Source organism: Phallusia mammillata, chromosome 7 (genome assembly GCF_965637545.1).
Source record: "Phallusia mammillata chromosome 7, kaPhaMamm4.hap1.1, whole genome shotgun sequence".
Classification (NCBI taxonomy): domain Eukaryota; kingdom Metazoa; phylum Chordata; class Ascidiacea; order Phlebobranchia; family Ascidiidae; genus Phallusia; species Phallusia mammillata.
Window position 1 is genome coordinate 14149974 of NC_137258.1, and position 21882 is coordinate 14171855.

Consider the following 21882-nt stretch of genomic DNA (forward strand, 5'->3'; position numbering starts at 1 on the left):
ATTTGTCAAACTTTTTAGAATAGGTCAAAAATTGTCAAAATTGTTTACAAAGTTAAAATTGTTTACAAACTGCATTGCCGTGGTGTTGTAAAGGTTGTACTGTCAGTGAACTTTTCATTTTACACCTTGTAGCCTACTTTATACTGTTGTAATTGGCCCATTGTCTACTTACTGTGAATCATAAACCATCAAGTGAGTTAAATAATTAGATTGATATGGCGTGATGCTCAACACACTTCAAAACGTGCAAAATTTTGATTGGTCCCAAGTCATTTTACGGCAGCTGCAGACAAATGTATCGAACAATTTTCGTTGTGTCTTAGCTTCAGTTTTTTGGCAGTGATTTTTAATTACCGTAGATCATTTCCCTTTTCAGAATAGGCTAGGTCTGTGTTCAGATTTTTGCCCTTTTGTTAGACTTTTGCACATTCTTTCGCTCTAGTTAGTTTAGCCTACAGTCATATTTACTTTTTGTACAATAGTGCATAATTTAACTACTTGAATTCTTGATAAGTCAAAATTTTCAATTTGTAGGTCAAAATTAACTTATACTTTACGTATAGTATGTAGTCACGGCTTTTTTTTTTTTAAATAGTGGCTGTAGATCAAACAAGCAGGTCAGTGGCTGCCAAAATGGAAAATATGTCAACCAACCATAAAAGTGGATTTGGCTCAACAAAATATGGTTCCAATGTGCCTTCAACAAAACAGGTAAGATCAACATAATTAATTGCTTACTATTCAAAAAGGAGTTTTGTGTACATAGTTTTGCAAAGTTTCTTTTTACATTTTAATTAGGTTTACCGACAGACTCAGTTGGCTCATGTAATTCTAAAATTATTGATTTTTAAGGTACAATTACAAATTGTGGCAATCAAACAAGTTTGCAAATGAAAAATAAAACAGGTGGCATCTGTAATATTGTTTGATAGCTGACAAATTATTTTCCGCTAACAAAATGACAAAAGGGTCTGCAAAACAGAACCTTTGCATGCAAATTTATTACACCTTAACAGTTGTTGTGGCACTTTTGCATAGTAGGCACAAAGTTGTTTTGTCACAAAGAGATGCCAATGTAATGTTTTTTTGCTGGCGATGAACAAACTTTCTTTATATAAATCTAAAAACTCCGCAGGTCTGATACAAACTAATCTCCTAAAAAAACTAAAAAAAGGATAAATTTGCAATGAGAAAAAAGTTTTTGCTTCACCTAAATTGTCCAAAGAGGTGCACTGTTGTAGTAAAAGTGGTCAACACTGCCATAAATTAGGTCAATCAAGCGATTTCATTTTCATGCTCTTATAATGACCACCTAGTACAGGGGTGGGCAACCTGCGGCCCGCGGGTCGCATGCGACCCTTCAGTAAAGGTTGTGCCGCCTGCAGAGATGCTTGGATTTCAAAAGTACTGGCAAACGAGTCCAATTATGACATATTTTTGACCTGATTAATGCGCCTGATACTAGTTTTCTGCGACCTGGCAAAATGTGGCTAGAATCAAATACGAATTATACTTGTAGTTAAGCAGATTTGGTAAGCAACAAAGCAAAATCACTTTGTGTTGTACACAGGTGCTGCCCGCGGCCCAGTTTTGACATTTGTAATTGGCCCCACAGTAACAAAGGTTGCCCACCCCTGATCTAGTAGGTATGTGTGCTGTTAAAAAATAGTTGGTGAGGGTGTCGAAAGCATGTAATGTTTATGTACTACTGAATGATATGAACAGAAAGGTTTTGAAAAGCAACAAAAGCTTTCCATTCTTTTCTTTTGTGGCATAAACAAAGCATTCCCATAGTTGCCACAATGAACCAATGAAGTACAAAAAAGAACAAAAATGTATTACAGAGAAAAACACAGTTATAATGTACACACATATACCACCAGACAAAGAAAGAAACTGGTCTTATTGTTATTTCTACTTATAAATGCCTAAGTTTTCTGGTTGACGCCTTTGAAACCACTTGTGCCATATGCTGCCTTCGGCAGACTTGGACAACTAGATTTTTTTTTTCAAATTAGATTAGAATTGAAATTAGAGCATCTCAGTTTTTTTCATATTAGATTAGAATTAGAATTACCATTTTACCATTTTCTCAAAAGCTGGAAATTAAATTAGAATTCGAACTAGAATTAGATAAAATGCGTTCAGGCGGACCTGATTGTGGCCGTCATGTCATGTAGTTCTCGAGCAAAATCAATTGGAAAATGGTCTGTTATTTTGGCCTGAGATTTTGGTGAGTCTCGACGTCGGCGGACAGTTGCAATTGTACTGCTCCTTCACGATTTACGCAGCTACTGCAATTTCTGATCACTGTGTTTTTTGTTTCTTTTGAGTCGATGCCAGATAATGCTTCCTATAGTGACTCAAGGAGTTGTTAAATGGGCGAAGCGACAGCTGTTTTTTATTCTTGCCTACTCGCTGAAGACCTGAAAAATTATACAGCCGTCTTAACATTTTAGTCCAAAATTAATTTTTTTTAAGCCGAAAATCTCAAGACTCTTAAATACTAATGAACATAGAATACTGGTTTCCATAATCGGGCGATGCTAAGTTAGTTAACTTTTATGCAAAACCTACTTCAACCGACCGACAAACTGTATTCCCTTTTATCACCAGACTGTATTATGACGCAACAGCCCATGAGGTTAGCAATAAAGACTGCAGGTACTGTTCGTCACAGTGCCAAGTATAACTGAAAAACTTGTTTCAGTGATGTGGTTTGTTTGACCTTGTTGGTGATGTGGATCTGGACACAAAAGACATGCTCATATTACTTGCTGAAAAATGTCGTTGGACAAACTAGCGTTTTGTGGAAAACTGTAAATTAGATTAGAATTAGAATTAGAGCTTACCCGATATTTCTAAACTAGATTAGAATTACTGCCATTTTGCTCTAATTTGCCGAATTAGGCAACTAGAATTATGTAGTTGTCCAAGTCTGGCCTTCGGTCCAAAATGAGTTTGACACCTCTGATCCACAAACTATGGGCAATGTTAGAGAAATTGACCAAGACTTTCTAATTTAAAGAGAATACACTCCAGTCAGGTTTAGTTTTGGACATGAATAAACTCATAGTGATGGGATGGATACTTGGCGCTCGGTATCCGTGGTACGCCAAAACATATTTTTTTTATAAACTGTGAATCAACTTTATGATATGTGTGCCAAAGCGCCAACATAGCACTAAATCTGCACAACAGACAGCTGATAACAACAAATTACAATTCTGTAATGCACGCACAGTAGAACCTACGTTATTGCAATATTAATCTTTGTTAAAAGACGCAGCACACAACGATAGGAAAATATGACCTCAGGTTCATTGCTGTGTTGTGGGTGTCAACTGAGGGGAAGCATCTTGATTTCACTAAGTTTTTTTAATTTCTTTCAATTTTATTTTCGTGTTTCTTTTCATTTGGAGACTTTCACAGATGCTACTTCTAGTCTTGTAGATGTGCCATCTTGATAACCCCAGTATTTACCCCACTAGCCCCCAAAGTGTAAAACCTTTTTGTATATTGCAGGGCACTACAAACAATTTAATGATGCAAAAAATATGGACAAAACTTTTGTAATTTTGGGTTGATGCTTTTACCAGTTTGTCCTTAGGGAATCTAAAAATAATCGCACTGCACATTTCAAATATGAGAGGGCATTCTGTGTTTTTTTAAATGTGTACTTCTGTATCTAAAAAGTGGTTACACCATACTAATCTAAAAATCCACCAATTTCAGTACACATGTATGAGGGAACACATCCGTGTTTGTTTACAAAAACAATTATATTTTCATGGGTATAGATAGGGACTAAATTTTTAACTAGAATTAGGCTGCAAATGTATATCTGCTGATAGTCATTAATCTATATAGACAATTATGAAATGGAAGTGATCATGTTTATTATGGGTCCCCTTCCTAAAGGGGACACCTATTGTTTTGTCCGTATTTTTTTCTGTCTAATGCTGGTTTGTGCGTTTGGTCAAGAAAGAGTGCTTTAAATGTATTCAAATTTACAGAGATGTTAGTTAATAATCCAAATTTAATCCTCCTGAAGTTTGACCCCGATTGACCCAGCGGTTCACCCACAGGCCCCCGAAACGTAAAATTTTTAAAACGGCTTTGTTGGTTGGTGCAATGTAAGGTATTCTAAAGAATTTTGTAACTTTTTATTGGATTTACCAATTTTCACCCCTAAACCCTGAAAAAATAAGTTTTAGTTTTAGGCCAGGAATACAAGCCCTAATGTGCTAAAATGTTAAAACAATTATGTGCAGTAGGTTATTCGTTTAGTATTTGCAATTTTCCCTTGATCGGCCAAATAGTTACTTTTACAGTCTATAATATGTGTACACTGTCAGTCAGATAGAAGTCTCACATCTCAATGGAGTAATTTAGTGGTTTACAGTTAAGGCGGGTGAATGCAGAGCGGGAGGGCTCAGCCTAACATCCGGACAGGCGTTTTACGAGACAGCTGTTTTTGCGCAGCTATGCTATGTCGTTTTATTAAGTTATCACACACATTTTAAGTTTTGAAAATTGTGTTCAAAAACTGACCTTGAATGACAATATCTGGGTCAAAGCATGAGATTAAATTGAAAGTATTTTTCCCGTTCTTATTTACTGTTTTTTTTTTGGACAAAACCTAAAGTTGGGTTAATGCCTTTGGAAAGTTTTTTCTTAAAAATCTAAAAATAACCGGAACATTTGTTTGCCGTAAATCCGCACAAACACATGTGTTGCAAAAGCAATCATATGTGTAAATCAAATGATGTGTATAGTAAATTGGTAATAAAGGATTTAGAATGTACAAAATGGAAGTATATTAGAAAGCCACCTTTCTAGTTGATCTGTATTATTGCATGAAACGGTAAATTAATTAATTGGTCTGTACATTTTTTAGCTTTCAACAATGAATTCACACCGACCACAACCAAATGGTCATTTCCATCCATCCACAAACACCAATAGACAGTACAGCAATTTTGACAAAAACTATTTCCTAAATGGATCATATTCAAATGCTTCTCAATTTTCTAATGCTTATCAGGTTGGTAAAAAGTCAACACGAAAATGGTATTAAGTGCTTACTCTGCTTCAATTAAATGGGGCTGAAAACTTGATAAAAATCATTACTGTATAAAATTTGAATTTTTAAATTTTGTGGTATTATGTAATAAACAGTCTTAAACAACTTATTTATTTGTTTAGGACATCAATTCTTATCACCAATGAACAAGATAAATACTATTATGGGCCAACGTTAAATCATTTTTCACCATGTTTGTTTACAATTGGTTGTTTATGTGTATCTTTTGGCTATGGATCCAAATTAAAAAAACCGATTTGTCATTCTTGTCACAAATCGTTAATAAACTAAACTTACCCTACAATTGTCAATTGTTGTGTCTGTAAATATTTAAGTATCAGTATTTTTTATAAACCAATTTTTAGATGTGTGGTACATAATGTTAAGTATATCAAATACTGTAGCCCCCAGCTAATCTTTACAAACTGTAGCCTATCCTCCTTGGTACTCTTCTAGATTTTAGCTAAAATACTTGGCCGTCAACAGTTTTAAGCATTGCAAACATGTTCTTCATGTCTTTTGAACAAAGTTAAGTTGAATTCAAATGGCTTGATGGACCTAACACACATAACATCGCATATATTTTGTTCTAGAACAGGTAGAAAGGTAAAATTTCACACCTGTACTAAGTCTAGCATGCAGAATTTAAAAAAAATGCAAACATATTCTTTGTGGCAAAACCCAAAAAATCGCATCTGAATTTTAGCTCGAAATATCCTGATTTTGGTAACTTAAAATAAAATGCTGCTAATTTTTTCTTACGGTTCCGAAAATCCCCTTATCCGAAGCATCTTTATTTCAATCATTTTTTTTTCTCCGGTGAAGTTTTTCCATGCACTTTTGCATGGAATCTTAGGTAAATTTGAATGAAACTTGCACAGATGGTAGTTACAGATATACAGATGTGCCATTTGCTTCGTTTGACTTGATAACCCCAGTATTTACCCCGTTAGACTAGGGTTGCCATACGTCCGGATTTTCCCTGACATGTCAGGGAATTTAGTGTTTAAATCGGCGTCAGGGAGAAATGTTAAAATGTACTTAAAACTTAAAAGTCAGGAATTTAAGAACAAAAATTATATTTACTATGAAATCCATGTACCAATAGAGAAAGTTTCTAGTAAACTACAACCGCGTCTATACAATGAAACGTAAAGAGGTAAACTGGCGGCGCGCAGGTTAACGCACACGGTTACTTTTTCGTTTTGCAGTGTGTGTGTGCGCGTAACAACACCTGTTTGTTACTAGTTGTCTAACAATACGCCTTAAATACGCAAATAAAAACCCGCGTCTCAAGAAACCACAGCATTCGATGCTACGTGGAAACTTGGGAAGTTTCATTTGCTGTAACTGTGTACCTCAAATGCAAGGGAAATATATAACAACAAAAAGTCGAATGTCGGGAGACAATAAAAACGTTTTTACAGTGGCATTTTATTTCAAATTTGAAAAGGTCTTTGTGGCTTACAGTGTTTTTTTTCCTGAGTAAAATTGGTGCGAATGGCTTTTAGAGTGGTAAAGGTTGGCGACCAGTGAGCTTAGCCTAAAAACTAAACAGAATCCTTCGCAGAAAGTTAATTGACAACGATCAGAGTATCGTATAAAGTTTTCTCATGTCGCCGTGCGTGTCACTTTCGAATTTTCGAAATTTATTTCATAATAGAAGTGTTTGGATCGCAAAAAAGGTTAACGCTGCGGTTCTCAACCTGCATGGGGTCCGTGAGGCAATTTTGCGGTGACCGCGAAAAGGGTAATTCTATGTTCTGATTTGGCGTCAGTTTGTGCAACTGAATAAGTTTAAATCAAAATTAAGTGAGAATCGACCGTCTCCATTGTAAACAATAGGCTTTATTGCATGACAACTAACAAAAATGCAATTGTTCGCGCACAATTGTAATGTTTTTTGTCTTGTCTGTGATGTCAGATTTGGATCATTGTTATGCGCAATTTTGCATGACTAGCTAAAATCCTGCAATCGACTTTCGTTTTTCTGAAATATACATTTGAGCTTAAGGACCGCGAGCCCTCGAAATAATGGCAATTGGACCGTTTAGAAAAAAATAATGACGTTTGAAAACCACTGGGTTAAAGCAACTGAGGTAAATATTGTCAGGGATTGTGTATCATACAATATGGCAACCCTACGTTAGACCCCAAAGTGTAAAACGTTTTTGTACGTTGCTGCCCACCACAAACGAAAGATTTCTGTGGTGTAATGGTATATTAAAGGCTACAGAACATATGGTACTTGTGGTTGTGCATTAGTGGGTGGACATTTTTGCACATGCCAGTCAGAGGGGGTGTTAACAGCCTTATGACGTCATAAGCAGTGACGAATGTTGCTAATAACACCTCTAGTGGTTATAATTTTAAACATTATCCGATTTGGATAAAAATTTTCATGACTGTTGATTGGGTCATTGTGATTTCATGTTTTATACTTTTGGGTGTTGAACCCCCTCAGTTACCCCACTAACCCCTGAAATGGGTGAGTTTTTTAAACGGTGTCGGAATTAAATGAAATTTGGACAGTCTGCACAATTTGTCATTTATAGGTGTCAATTGTGTGTAACCCTGTAGCCCTTATATTTACCCCTCTAGCCCCCCAAAAAGCCGCCATACCGAATCAGCCACCCACCAAGCATTCGCCACCATATGGCAAGGCTTAGGCTAGAAAAATCTAGCCTGCGGTGGGTTTCGAACCCTCAACAGGAGTCTTTCCGGGACTCGCGCTCTACCAGCTGAGCTACGCAGGTTCAGTGTAGAATCCGCCGAAAGTCGAATCACAAGCACCCAGATTCCAGCTGCTTTACATTTTAGGAAGTCTTTCACGCATCTTTCGCAGCAATTCAAACATGTAGTTTCGGCAGCTTTTCTTAACTACACTGACAGAAGTGGACCCCAAGTTGTTCACCATCAATTAAAATCAATCCCAAAGGTAGTGGCTCAGAGGAAGTTAAATGGATGTGTCTTCGACGTTGTAATCTTGTATCGCGCTCCACGTGATGAAAGTGCAAGGTATCATTGTTCGTTTTATTAGCAGTAATAAATAAAGGGACGTAAGTTCGCTCAACAGTTTATCTGGAGACCCGTTTTTCGATTCGATTCAGCTCCTGGAGTAACGGCAGTAAAATACACCAGATTTTGTCCACCGGGTCAGAGTACGTATTGCAAAAAGTTTAGCATTGAAAATGCAACTTTAACTCACAGTATTGAGCCAAAATACAATCTATACAAGAACACACCGAAAGCCAACGTGTGTTGCATGCCCTGAGAATCTTGAGAGATACTTCCCTAACATTTGTAGTTAAATACAACTCTTGGTACCTCGATTGGAGCACGCAGCGATTTACGCAAAGTTACGTGACACCGTTTTCAATGCATATGATGAGCATATATAGTAACTATGTCATAGTTGAATTGAGGTGGCAGATATATTTGATAAGAATGAGGTCTAGCATTATTTCTTGCAATTTAACCACAACAGTGTTATTTTTTCCTTACATAGCATTACAACCGTCCGTAAGCGAACATTTAAAAAAGGCCCAAAAAGGTCTTCAAAATTTAATTCAAAGAACGCTTAAAATACCGCACCATTACGCACAACTGGTTTTCCAGACCGACGCGATGTCTGTATTTCTATGATCACAGAATAGGGTACATCTTCAAGGTCGTTCTGCACCAGCAGTTCTTCTCTTATTGACGGGGACAAGTAATTCTTAATAATAAGTGCAGAACACAGTTGTAAACGTGTAAATTCTCTACTGGAGAGATATGTTTTTATCAGACACTATATACTCAAACGCGGCTATCAGGGCCGCATGCGGAGTGAAATATTTCACACAAGCGAAAACGCATAAGAGCTGCGATATACGATAAAATAATTACAAAGAACAAAGCGTATCCTAGAAGAGAACAGTTGAGTGCCACACAATACAACAGTGCATAACTAATGTGAAAAAGTAGATGGGGGGAGGTGGCCGCAAAATATCGCGGAAAACGGGCTTAAGACGGTTTCGACCAAAAACGACTCATTGACGGATGTAGGCTAACGATATGCATAGAAATGTATGTAACCTCTAGTCAGCCTACATTACGAAATCACACATTCTAGGTCAGGGGTGGGCAACCCCTGCGTCCCGCGGGCCACATGCGGCCCTTGATTAAAGGTTGTGCGGCCCGCAGAGACACTTGGACTTCAAATGTACTGGAAAACGAGTGCAATTATTACATATTTTTGAGCAGATTAGTGCGCCTGGTGCTATTTTTCTGCGACCTGGCAAAATGTGGCTAGAATCAAATACGAATTTTACTTGTAGTAAGGCATTTTTGGTAGGCTATGCAACGAAGTAAAATCACCTTGTGCCATATAAAGGTGCGGCCCGCGATCTAATTATTGCAATTGTATTTGGCCCCACAGTGACAAAGGTTGACCACCCCTGTTCTAGATTATTGTGTTTTCCGAAGGTGCATCTCACCAGGGCCATTTTCCGGCTTCCGACCTCTTCCTTAATTCTATACGTCAAATCTTATAACAATGTTTTGTTGAAACAACACAAAACCATAGGCGACGAACACCGGTATGCCAGTCATACCCGAACAAAGACTTTGGGTATGCCAAGAATCGGGCCAAAGTTAGTCATGCGTTATATGCCTTAAATACTTCTGGATTTTAAACCATTACGTAACAAACAACTTATAAAACGTTCGCATCCTGTACAATTACGATTTGGCTTGGAGCAGTATTGGAATTAAAGAAAACCATGGTCTCATTTGGATTGTGCAATGCCAAATCACCGCTGCAAGCTTTAATGTAGGCTATAGTCTCGCCCTACCAGCGGCAAGAAAGATATTTGGTTTTCATGACGTTATTTTTTTTAAGTCAATGCCCCATAAACGTTCCAACATAACCAATGTCGTTGAACTCCCCATACGAGCCTGAACTATACAATGAAGCAACCACTTACAATCGTTTTCGCTTTTGTTGTAATCAATTTTCTAACTTACGAAGTCAAAAAATCCTATTACCAAGAAAACAGGACGCGAGAATCTAGAAATTATTGTGCCTAAACTGAGGCTACCTTGGATCAAGCCGTTGCAGAACTTTAAACATGGCTTTGAAATTGTTAATACAGACCTGCACAACAACATTTAAACGTAAAATATGTATTTTCATAGTTAGCCTATGTGGTCCCTAAAGTGTCGGGGATTGGGTTAGATCGCAGTGGCCCATTTTAGTGTAGAATGTCGGGCACTGTTATTGGACTGAAAGCTGGGTATCGGGCCAGCAAAATCTACTAACACCAGACCTGATGACGGTGGCCGAACTTTTGATAAATTATGATAGGTGGCGCAAATAGTACTGTTGAAATAAAGTGGTGCCTGCACATGCCAGCTTCGTAGTAGGGTTTCGCCAGTTGGCGTACTATGATTTATCGATAAGTATACCGTGATCGCTGGTCTGCACCGACGCTTCAGAGGTGACCCCAGTACAGTGGCGGCTAGTGCCCAAAGTTTCTGAGGGTGCTGCTCCAAATTTTAGCCTTAACTGAACATATATAAGTTGGCAATAGAAAGAAAAGCCACATTTCTAGTGTTCTAGTCATTTTGTGTAGAAAAAACAAGTAAAACAAATCTTAATGAGCAACTCCATTGCGACCTAATTGGGACTGACTATCGGAAGTTCCTTAACAGCTAACGCTCGTGTACTCTGATCGGCAGCAATTCTTTCTTTTTGCATTTATTCACGTCCAACCACACGTAAACGAAACAACAGTCCAGCACTGCTTCGCAGTTATCTCTATACCATTCCATATCATTCTATTTTATCTTTAATTAGCTGACAAATTCAGCACACACTTAAATCAGTCTGTGTATTTATTATTGCACAACCTTTCGGAAATCGATTTCGCCCAAACCCAGTCAAAAATTTTCTACACCTAACGCCCGGGCCATACCCGACCAACACTCGTTTTTCTATCGTTTATGCCAGGATCGGCCGATTCATACTTAACAGAGCATACGCCATATTTGTTTCTATGGGTCTTACATGGTTTCGCCATACTAGGACCTAAAATGGCAAATGTTGTATAATTACACTTGGCTTTGATAAGATTAAGCAAGAAAATGCCATACTTGGGTGCCGAGAGTGTGGCGCCACACCTGTTCGAGTCTGGCGAAATGCGGTATCTGAGAGAATATTAAGCTATTGGTTGACAATGTTATTATTGACACCATTTTCACGCGATAGTTTTAAGACAATTCGTACGACGACTTGAATTGGTAAACATTAAAAAAAAATAAAAGTAATGCAATTAATGTGTGATCATTATTTTTTTTTGTACCTTTAGCGAGCCTAAAGTTGACGTGACGGTTCGTTAGCGCCTAATTTTTGACAACTCAGGGCGTCAATTACATAGATATTACACATGTCACAAATCATGTCAATTGTCAAGTAAACGTTGTTGAACCCAAATTGCACAATACTTGCGCAATCATTTGACCTGTGAACTTTACGAAACGTTGTTTGTCCTGATTGGTTAATGCTAATCTTGAACGTTTTGAATCCGGACTAAGAGCGATCACGTGTTGCTTGGCGGCGGGGAAAAGCGATCACGTGTTGCTTGGCGGCGGGAAAGTCTTAATCAAGGAGGTTTACTAGTGTACGACGACTATATTGTTTATTTTGGATCTGACTAAAATACGTAGGTTAATGATGCCACCAAAAAAGGGTGCAGCGTACAAAACATTCAGCAACTTAAAAAGAACACAGAAATGGAGAAGGAAGCAATCTTCGAAGAAAAGAAAACTACAAGCAGCAGCAGCTTTAATAATTGCGGAAGATACCCACAGCATGAAAGATTCTGAACCACACAGTGAGTGTGAAGGCATATGTAGTTCAACCAACTCAATAACATCAATGTCTGGCTCTGATTCTGCACCTATTTTACAGCCAACAGAGACAATGCCAATGGCATATAATACCAAACCGAGCCTTACAAATGCAATTCAGCACTGGGCAATAACAGAACCAAATGTACCAAAAATTGCAGTATCTCGACTACTCAAAGTTTTGCAACCCTTTCATAAAGAATTGCCAGCAAGTTTTTACACTTTGCTGCCACATCCAAAGCTCTGCTATGAAAATATGTTAGGTGGTGCTTATGTACACTTTAACAATTGGAAAGATAATCTTAAATCAGTTTTGATCAGACAAGTGGCATCAACATGTGAAACAAAGTACTACTTATTAATCAATATTGATGGTTTGCCTTTATTTAATGGGTCACCAAATTTTAAAGTTTATCCAATACTTATGTCAATTTTAAATGTCAATATGAAACCACTATGTGCAGGAATTTATTGCACAAACAAATCTTCAAACAGAGAGATGCCAGACCCGAGTGTTTTTTTGGATTCACTACTAAATGACATAAAAGATTTGCAAAGCAATCCAATTTGCAGCGATACCCTTACTTACAAACTTGGAAATTCAGGAATATATGTTTGTGATGCTCCAGCTCGTTCCAGTCTGAAACTAATCAAGTCTCACACTGGCTACCACAGCTGTGAAAGGTGCACGGTAAAAGGTGAATATTTCGACAATCGGGTGTGCAAGTTGAAAACAGATGAGCCAAGTCGAACTGATGATGACTTTTCGCATCAAATCGATTCCAACCACCACACTGGTACTTCAGTTCTGACAGCTTTTAATGTGGAAATGGTTACAGGCTTTGTACTAGATTATATGCACTTGACATGTTTAGGAGTAATGCGGCGATTGTTAATCTGGTGGAGAGGAGTTCCACGACAACTTCCACCAAAGCTTTCATCAACAGCTCTAATGTTGATCAGTGAGAACATTAAGAGATACAAAGAATTTATACCCCTTGAATTTAACAGAAAATTGAGGCCCTGATTTGCTTTACTGGAAAGCAACAGAATTTAGATTATTTATGCTGTATGTAGGAATAGTTTTATTAAAAAATGAAAACATCCTCTCTACTGAACGATACTATCATTTTTTGGGATTTTCAGTAGCTATGAGATATTTATTATCTGTCAACATTACAAAACTAGAATTAAATTTAAGTGCTAAAATGCTAAAAGATTTTGTTTGTAAGTGTGCACTTATTTATGGTAAATCATTTGTCAGTTATAATGTACATTGTTTAATTCATTTGTCTGATGATTACAAAAAATATGGTTCTCTAGAAAACATCAACTGTTTCCCATTTGAAAATTATTTGGGTTCTTTGAAAAATAGTGTCAAATCTGGTTTCAAACCTTTACAACAAATTGCAAGATTTGCATATTATGAAAACCAAAATTTTCAGTATTCATTTGATGATTCTAGGCAATGTTTTCGTGAAAAACAAGCTATAGCATTGGTTGAGATTAACCTCGTAATAGATTTTCCGCCCACCTTTTTTACACTATGTTATTACAAGACTTGTAAACTGCCAAATAGTAATTTTCTTATTAAAAGAAATACAATTGCTGACTCCACTGTGTTGCACAAAAATGAAGTTTACAAAGTGTGTGACATTTGTGACATTGATTCTAAATTATATTTTATCGTTCAGCAGTATGTAAAGAATTATCCACTTTTTAAATTACCTGTTAATTCTAAAGAAGTGGAAATTTACAAAGTGTATGGTTTAAAAAAAGATTTTGAATTGCTAAAAGTTAATCAAGAAATAAGAAAGTGTATTATACTGCCATACAAAGAAAAATTTGTTGCTATTAATTTACTGCAAAATTAAAATTATATATGTTTTCAATAGAGATTTTACAGAGCTGAAAAAATGAAAAACTTTGTCTGTGTAAAGTTTGGTGACGGCACAAATGATGTTGTGCCTAAAGCAGGGGCGGGCAACTTCTCCAGTCGGCGGGCCTGATATGGGAAAACGAAGTACTTGGCGGGCCGGATTCCTGAATCGACACATTAATCGCGTATTTATCCAGTGATTTAAAACGGATTCTTGACCACCTAAACTAAACCAAATACAATCAAGAACGTCACAATTACAATACAGTCCAAACAATCTAACTGATATAACATAAAATTATTCACCACAGCAAATTTAATGCATACACCACAGACTTAGGTACTGCTGAAACACTATAACTAGGGTACACGTGTGGAAACAAAGGAAACCGTGAAAGCAGACCACACATAAGGTTGGCAGTTATGTCGTAACAATGGACGTATGGTGCAATGGTAACAACGGCAGGAAAGTTTTTTTTTATTATTGGGGAGCGTTACTGTCCGTTACAACTATAATTTGACATAGTAAGCAAGTAGTGGGTGATTGTGGCAGACTGTGGCCGCGGGCCACATTATCATGTAAGACCGGAAACTGTCCGCGGGCCGCTGAAAACCCCGTCGCGGGCCGGATCTGGCCCGCGGGCCGTATGTTGCCCGCCCCTGGCCTAAAGGATGGATGGTGGGCACGGAGGCTTGCAAATGGCCACCAGAGATGTGTAACGTGCAGGATTTGACCAAACAAGAAGTTGTGGCAGAAAAAGAATGGTGCACATGCCCATGTACTATTCTCTGTCAAGCTAGTAAGTGTATTAAAAAATTTGTTATAAGCATGACTGGCTGTATTATATCTTTGCAGGTACTTATGATCGGTGTATAAAAAAGGGATACACCAAAAGTAATTTTGAGGACTCCGAGTCAGACGTATCCTTCGAAGAAGAACCTCATTATTCGAAGAACATTTCACCATTAATAAGGACAGACACATCACCAAGAATGTATGTACATATCACTAGCTCCTGAATATTGCTTCAATGGGTACTCCACTTTATCAATATGACCTGTTGTGTTTTTGTATTATTTCAATTACATATTGATGCTATTTATAATCAATGATCAAGGCATATTGTTGCATTAAGGTTTCCTTTTGTTTTAACCTCCTTATTTCTATGTCATAAAATGTTAAATTACCTCATTTTATGTTCAGAAATACATTTAAACGGCCATTACCACCAAAACAAAGACCTTTAAATAGTAATGAATATCAAGCCCTAATGGCTAAGATGGAAAGGATGGACGACAAACTAGAAACCATTGTTGAACTACTGAAACAAAAAGAAGTGTGTGCGACCGTGACAGAAAGTTTCTTTCATGAGCCAGCGGACAATGAAAAAGATCTGCTTGAATTAATCACTCAAATAAATGTAAGCTACATTTTCACCTAAAAGGGCAATAATACTTAATACTCTTAATTGTCAGGTAGTGTGTTAACAAAATCTGTTTTTTTTTTACTGTAACTTAAATTATCATTTAATTGCCAGTCCTACTACTGGATGACAAACATTTCTATTTGTTTCGATGTTTTATGTGTGATCATAATTGCATGTTTACATACTTGAAGGACAAGAAAAGAATTGGAAAAGTTATTGATATGGACGGCCTGCGAGGCACATTACGCAACTTCATCAAGTTGTTTATGACGAAAAATCTAGCACTTAAATTTTCATGGAGTGGATTGGGTTGTGGAAGGAAACAGACTAAAATTTCTTTTAAAACTCATCCTTTGTTTGCTTTTTTGATAGGTAAGACTTCTTTAAACTTTTTTGTAATTATCATTATGATGATACGGATTTTAAAATTCAATTCATTGAATTTTTGTTTTTAACTTTTGTAGATGTGCTGCCATACACCAGACACAATGGTGCCAGTCACCAGGAAATAGGCACTGCAGTTAAACGGGTCCTTCCAGGGGTTGGTGACTGGGATGGCGGGCGTGTGAAAAGGGCAAAAATCCAACAGCCAAATGAAAACCCAGGTGATGACACTGACTCTTGCGACGATGCATAGGTTGGTCTGTTTGCCAGCCATGTGACTTAGAATGCTTTTGCCCCAGCCTTTCAAATTGTGTGTCTTATACTTTGTCCCAGCCATCTAAACTTTGTGTCTTATGCTTTGCACAGGCCCTCCAAAGTGTGTGTTATATGCTGTGTGCAGGCCATCTAAACTGTGTGTTTTATGCTTTGCCCAGACTGTCCAATCAGTGTGTCCTATGCTTTGCATCGTCCATCTTAACTATGTGTCTTATGCCTTACGCCAGTCCTCCAAACTATGTGTCAAATGCCCTGCACTGGCTCTCCAAACTGTGTGTCTTATGCCCTGCGCCGGCCCTCTAAACTGTGTTATTTATGCTTTGCATCGGCCCTTCAAACTGTGTGTCTTATAATTTGCGCCGGCCCTCCAACCTGTGTGTCTTATGCTTTTCGCAGGCCCTCCAAACTGTGTGTTTTATGCTTGCCCAGGCCACCGATCAAAACCAGGCGTCCTTTATATTTCGTTTTGTACTTCTTTTTAATACATTGTCAGGAAATATTATTGGAAGTGTCATATTGAAAGACGGCAAAATCTGGCAGTGCCAAGGATATTAGATGATTGGTTATGTGTGGTTCAAACAATATTTAAACTAGGACCTGGTATGGCTAAAAACCGGGCCGTCATACCTGGTTATTATCTTAGGCCGATCGTACGGCATCGTGTATGGACCAAACATAACTGGAACGTTCGGCGCCAAGCTCGAAGTGTTTCATTGTTGAACATACGCCACACATATATGACAACTTAAGCAAGGCACCCAGGTGCCGCCCATGTGTGGCTGCCTAGCGTTACCAAACATAATTGTGCTTGGCCCGGACATAAATTTCTGACTGGGAATATATGGCATCTTCAGTCCTATGGTTTTGCAATAATAAATACACAGACTGATTTAAGTGTGTGCTGAATTTGTCAGCTAATTAAAGTCAATAGCCTATATGTGACTGGAATCGTCTGTTGAGCACCCGTGGATCAGGACGATTTCTGTATTAGTACATCGTTATTCTATTTTATCTTGTTAGACGGGGGCGCTTATATACCATGCGTTACAATGATCGGGGGAAAGGCATTAACTCGCTGTGACTAATTCCTATAGATAAAACAATGAACACTGCAACGGGCAACGGCGATGCGATCAAACTGGCACACTAGGACAATGACAACACAATAGCGCCCGCAACGATAGACTCTAGACCAGTGGTTCTTAACCTGTGTGTAATTACCCCCAAAGGGGTAATTTGGCATTTTAAAAGGGGTAACATAGATTTTGAGCTAAAAAGCAGTATCAACCTTCCCATTAACTGCATTTGAAATGAACCTTTGAATGTACAATAAATAATGACTTTGTTTTTCTGTGGGTTTATTTTGGATTGCAAGCTATATTAGATGATGTTTTTCTAAAAAGGGGTAATTGATATCCATCAAAACATTTTGTGGGTAACAACCAGTGACGGCTCGATCGTGCCTAAAATTTGTGGGGGTGCTGCTCCAAATTTTAGCCTATATTGAACATATATATGTTGGCAATATAGGCTATAGAAAAGCTACATTTCTAGTTTTCTAGCCATTGTTTTGTGTAGAAAAACAAGTAATACAAATCTTAATTAGCAATTCCGTTGTGACGTAATTTTTGTGACGCAATAATGTACACGAGTGTAAACAGCAGACGATATCATTTGTGTATTTTACTTGCACAGCGACGGATAAACACCATAACATGCAGTATTAATGTGGAATAAAAACACACGTTACACAGGCTCGAAACAAAGCGTTTGTAAATACGGTAAAACACAACAAGAATATAGAAGAAACAATAAGAAAAAAAAGTAATGAGTCGAAAAAGGTCGAAGTATTTCAGTTAGACAACATTTAAAAAAAATGGTAATGTTTCATTTAAGTAACTTATAGTCGCAGTTAGCGATTTCAACATATTCTATGACACTTCACAGATTATTGTCACAAAAAAAAACTAGCCATACAGCTGTTTATTGGTATCATAACTGACAAATTTACCAACCACTTTGCATTTGTGTCAGAACTTGTTTATTTTAACATCTTTTCTTTCAATTTTTGTGTACAGACTATTATTTGTCTTTCAGTTTCTTAACTGCTACACTTGCTGCTTTATTTGCAGGCAAATAGCTTATAAATTCCTTTTTTAAAGTGCAAAACTCCTTCAAGCTTTAAAATTTACAACACTCTCACTTAAATTTAAACCAGATTATTAAACCTTGTGCTTCCTTTTTACAACGAAAATGAATCACAAAGTCATAGTTTGGGCATGATAATTGATAGCTTTTCCTCGGTGGTACTAAATACCGTATGTGACCGCAGGTGGCCGCATGTGACCGCATGGGGCCGCATGAGACCGCATGTGACCGCATGTGACCGCATGTGGCCGCATGTGACCGCACCTGCGATCATACTGCCATTTAGGATGAGCCAATGGGACGATACGAGCCCATGGTAGCGCGTAAGAGCCCATGCGACGATATGAGAACCACTGGGCCGAAATGGTAACTAATAAGACGATATCAGAACCCTAAGGCCGATGAGACCATGGGACGATATGAGAGCCTATGGGACGATATGAGAGCCCATGGGACAATATAAGAGCCCATGGGACGACATGAGAGCCCATGGGACGATATGAGAGCCCATGGGACGATATGAGAGCCCATGGGACGACATAAGAGCCCATGGGACGATATAAGAGCCCATGGGACGACATAAGAGCCCATGGGACGACATAAGAGCCCATGGGACAATATAAGGACCTATAGGAGAGTGTGCGAGCCCATGGGACAATATGAGAGCCCATGGGACAATATGACAGCCCATGGGACGACATGAGAGCCCATGGGACAATATGAGAGTCCATGGGACAATATGACAGCCCATGGGACGACATGAGAGCCCATGGGACAATATGAGGACCTATAGGAGAGTGTGCGAGCCCATGGGACAATATGAGAGCCCATGGGACGACATGAGAGCCCATGGGACAATATGAGGACCTATAGGAGAGTGTACGAGCCCATGGGACAATATGAGAGCCCATGGGACAATATGACAGCCCATGGGACGACATAAGAGCACATTGGACAATATGAGGACCTATAGGAGAGTGTGCGAGCCCATGGGACAATATGAGAGCCCATGGGACGAGATAAAAGCTCATGGGACGATATGAGAGCACATTGGACGATATAAGAGCCCATGGCTGACATATATAATATTTTAGAGCAGGAATTTCCGTCCCCCAGCGGCGTGAGGGACAAAAAACAAATAGAAAATGTTAAGCAACAGCAGAAAAGTCAAAATCAAACAAAAAGTGGACCACAGACAAGAAACTTTGCCGATGAGCAATTGCACGTAATAAACATGGCATCGAACTCTCATCCTTTGGTGCGAGCTGTTTATCACAGTGAAGAGAAGGTTCCATCGATTGTTCTTTTTAATTCCGACATGATGGATCTTTTGAAGGCAATGTGCTGCGAGGGAACTGCAGTTTTAGGAATTGACAAGACATACAACCTCGGCAAGTGCTTTGTTACCGCGACTTATTTTAAGCATGATGGCATAGTTAGACAGAAAGCCAGAGATCGTCCAATATTATTCGGCCCCATTCTAATACATGGGTGCTCTACTAAAGTTGCTTTTCAAAGATTTTTTTCAGAAATTGCAATTGCGATTGGTTTTCATTCTTCTACAAAATTAGTCTTCGGATCTGATGACGAAAAGGCGATTTCACAAGCGCTTAAATGTGTATTTAAAGATCCTGTCTGTTTGATATGCACACGACATTTAAAAAACAACGTAGAATATCCACAGTTCGTGGCGTATTGCGAAAAACGCCTGCCACCATTGCTTGAAACTGGAGTGATTTGTCCACAAATCTCGGAGGGAATCGGAAAAGATTGCACAAACAACAATTCTGAATCAATTAATCACGTTCTGAAATCTGCTTCTAACTGGAAAAGCCGATCACTTCCAGATTTAATTGATATCATAACAAATTTGGTAAAAATCAGCAAAAAGAGTTGGAAATGTATTTATGGAATGGGAGAATACTTGTTTTTTGGTCAATGGAAACGTTATGCTATGCCTATGGCACAATGGGCTAAGTTGTCGCCACAGAGCCAATTGACCAAGGAGAAGATGTTTTTTCAAAATAGGCAAAAGGACGGGCACGTAACATCATCAGATGGCAAACTTTCGGTGCCGTTTATAAATACCGCGGACAAAAAGCCACATCAAAAACGTCGATCAAGAGCGAACAGAACCACCTCAAAAAATTACTTTTTTTAGTTCTTATACACGTGTACATTTCGTGTACTGTTGAAGTACACGTGTAAATTTCGTTTATTATTGAACTGGACGTGTACATTTCGTTTGTTATTGAATTGCACGTGTACATTTCGTTTATTGTTGAATTACTAGTGTAAATTCTGTTTGTTGTTGAATTGCACGTGTACATTTCGTTTATTGTTGAATTGCTCGTGTAAATTTCGTTTGTTATTGAATTGCACGTGCACATTTCGTTTATTGTTGAATTACTAGTGTAAATTTCGTTTATTGTTGAATTGCACGTGTACATTTCGTTTGTTATTGAATTGCACGTGTACATTTCGTTTGTTATTGAATTGCACGTGTACATTTCTTTTATTATTGAATTGCTCGTTTACATTTCGTTTCTTGTTCTTCTTCACGTGTAAATTTCGCTTATTGCTGATTTAGGCTACTCGTGCGCATTTATTGTTGTCAAAACAGAGACTTTGGTTTAAAACAGATATGCTTTATTGAGCTGCGGTGGTCTACGCTATTATATTTTTAAATAGACTCTAGACTCTAATATCATTCTCTGGGATATCGATTTAAGAATTGCCATATCATTCCATCACACGCTCCTATGGGTTCTTGCACTCTCCTATAGGTCCTCATATTGTTCCATGGACTCTCAAAATAGGTCCTCATATTATCCCATGGGCTCTCAAACTTTACTATAGGTCCTCATGTTGTCCAATAGGCTCTCACACGCTCCCATGGGCTCTCACACTTCTTATAGATCCTCATATCGTCCCATGGGTTCTCATATTGTCCCATGTGCTCTCATATCGTCCCATGGGATCTTATGTCGTCCCACGGACTCTCATACTCTCCTATAGGTCCTTATATCGTCCCATGGGCTCTTATGTCGTCGCATTGGCTCTCATACTCCCTGTGATAGTTGCATGTAAATACTGCCTCAAGTGGTCACGTGTTATGTTTGCCACCATTTTGTGTTCGTTATCATTCTAAATATACAGCCCACGCGGTCCAGACGTTACATGGTGTCAGAAGATTTGAATCGTATACTTTAGGATGGATCAGTTCAGGCCACCCACTTTGATGCGCTTTACATCAGGAAATACAGCTGATAACTGGCGAAAATGGGAAATGTGCTTTCGAACATATTATACCGCCGCGGAATTAAGTTCCAAACCGGGCAAGACGCAGGTTGCAATTCTTCTACATTGCGCAGGGCAGGAGGCTCAAGATATATTTTCTATTTTTGTTTTCACCAATGAAAATGATGACAAAGATGATAACTATGAGAATGTATTACAGAAGTTCCATCAGTACTGTGAACCTCAAAGAAACTGTGTATTTGAGACATACAAGTTTTGGCAAAGAGACCAACATGACGGTGAGTCTTTTGATCAATGGGTCACTGATCTCAGAATTTTGTTGAATGGTTGTGAATATGGTGAACACAAAGACAGACACCTAAGGGACAAGATTGTGTTTGGTATCCATGATGGTAGTGTTAGAGAAAGATTGCTGCGAGAAGCTGATCTGACACTGGCCAAAGCTTTACACATTTGTCAAGCTGCAGAAGCCAGCAAGGCACAAATAAAGCTGATGAAGGACAAGTCCAAACCGGAAGTCAACACCATTC

General features: G+C 38.3%; 2 protein-coding genes across 5 annotated transcripts in view; both read left to right on the forward strand.

The window, feature by feature from the left end:
- Positions 1-5390, forward strand: part of LOC145238344 (uncharacterized) — a 50772-nt gene extending 45382 nt beyond the window's left edge. Inside the window, exons 13-15 of one of the 3 annotated variants that reach the window (XR_013862104.1) lie at positions 596-711; positions 1571-1646; positions 4901-4964. Coding sequence is in view for 1 of the 3 variants with exons in the window: in XM_080101479.1 (XP_079957605.1) it covers positions 596-711; positions 4901-5047; positions 5209-5232 (287 nt within the window). In the remaining 2 variants the exon portion in view is untranslated. Of the gene's footprint in view, positions 1-595; positions 712-1570; positions 1647-4900; positions 5048-5208 lie in introns of those variants that run through there. The other 2 variants (XM_080101479.1, XM_080101480.1) reach the window with 2 other exon arrangements.
- A 6053-nt stretch (positions 5391-11443) lies between these two features.
- LOC145239265 (uncharacterized) lies at positions 11444-16676 on the forward strand. 2 transcript variants are annotated; one of them, XM_080102570.1, is made up of 5 exons: positions 11444-11961; positions 14713-14851; positions 15061-15277; positions 15475-15655; positions 15748-16491. In XM_080102570.1, exons 1-5 carry the CDS (start codon positions 11799-11801, stop codon positions 15918-15920), a joined length of 873 nt encoding a protein of 290 aa, XP_079958696.1. In that variant the 5' UTR covers positions 11444-11798; the 3' UTR covers positions 15921-16491. The 2 variants fall into 2 exon arrangements, with proteins under 2 accessions (XP_079958696.1, XP_079958697.1); XM_080102571.1 differs by having other exon boundaries at positions 11893-14656; positions 15748-16676.
- The last annotated feature ends 5206 nt before the right edge of the window (positions 16677-21882 follow it).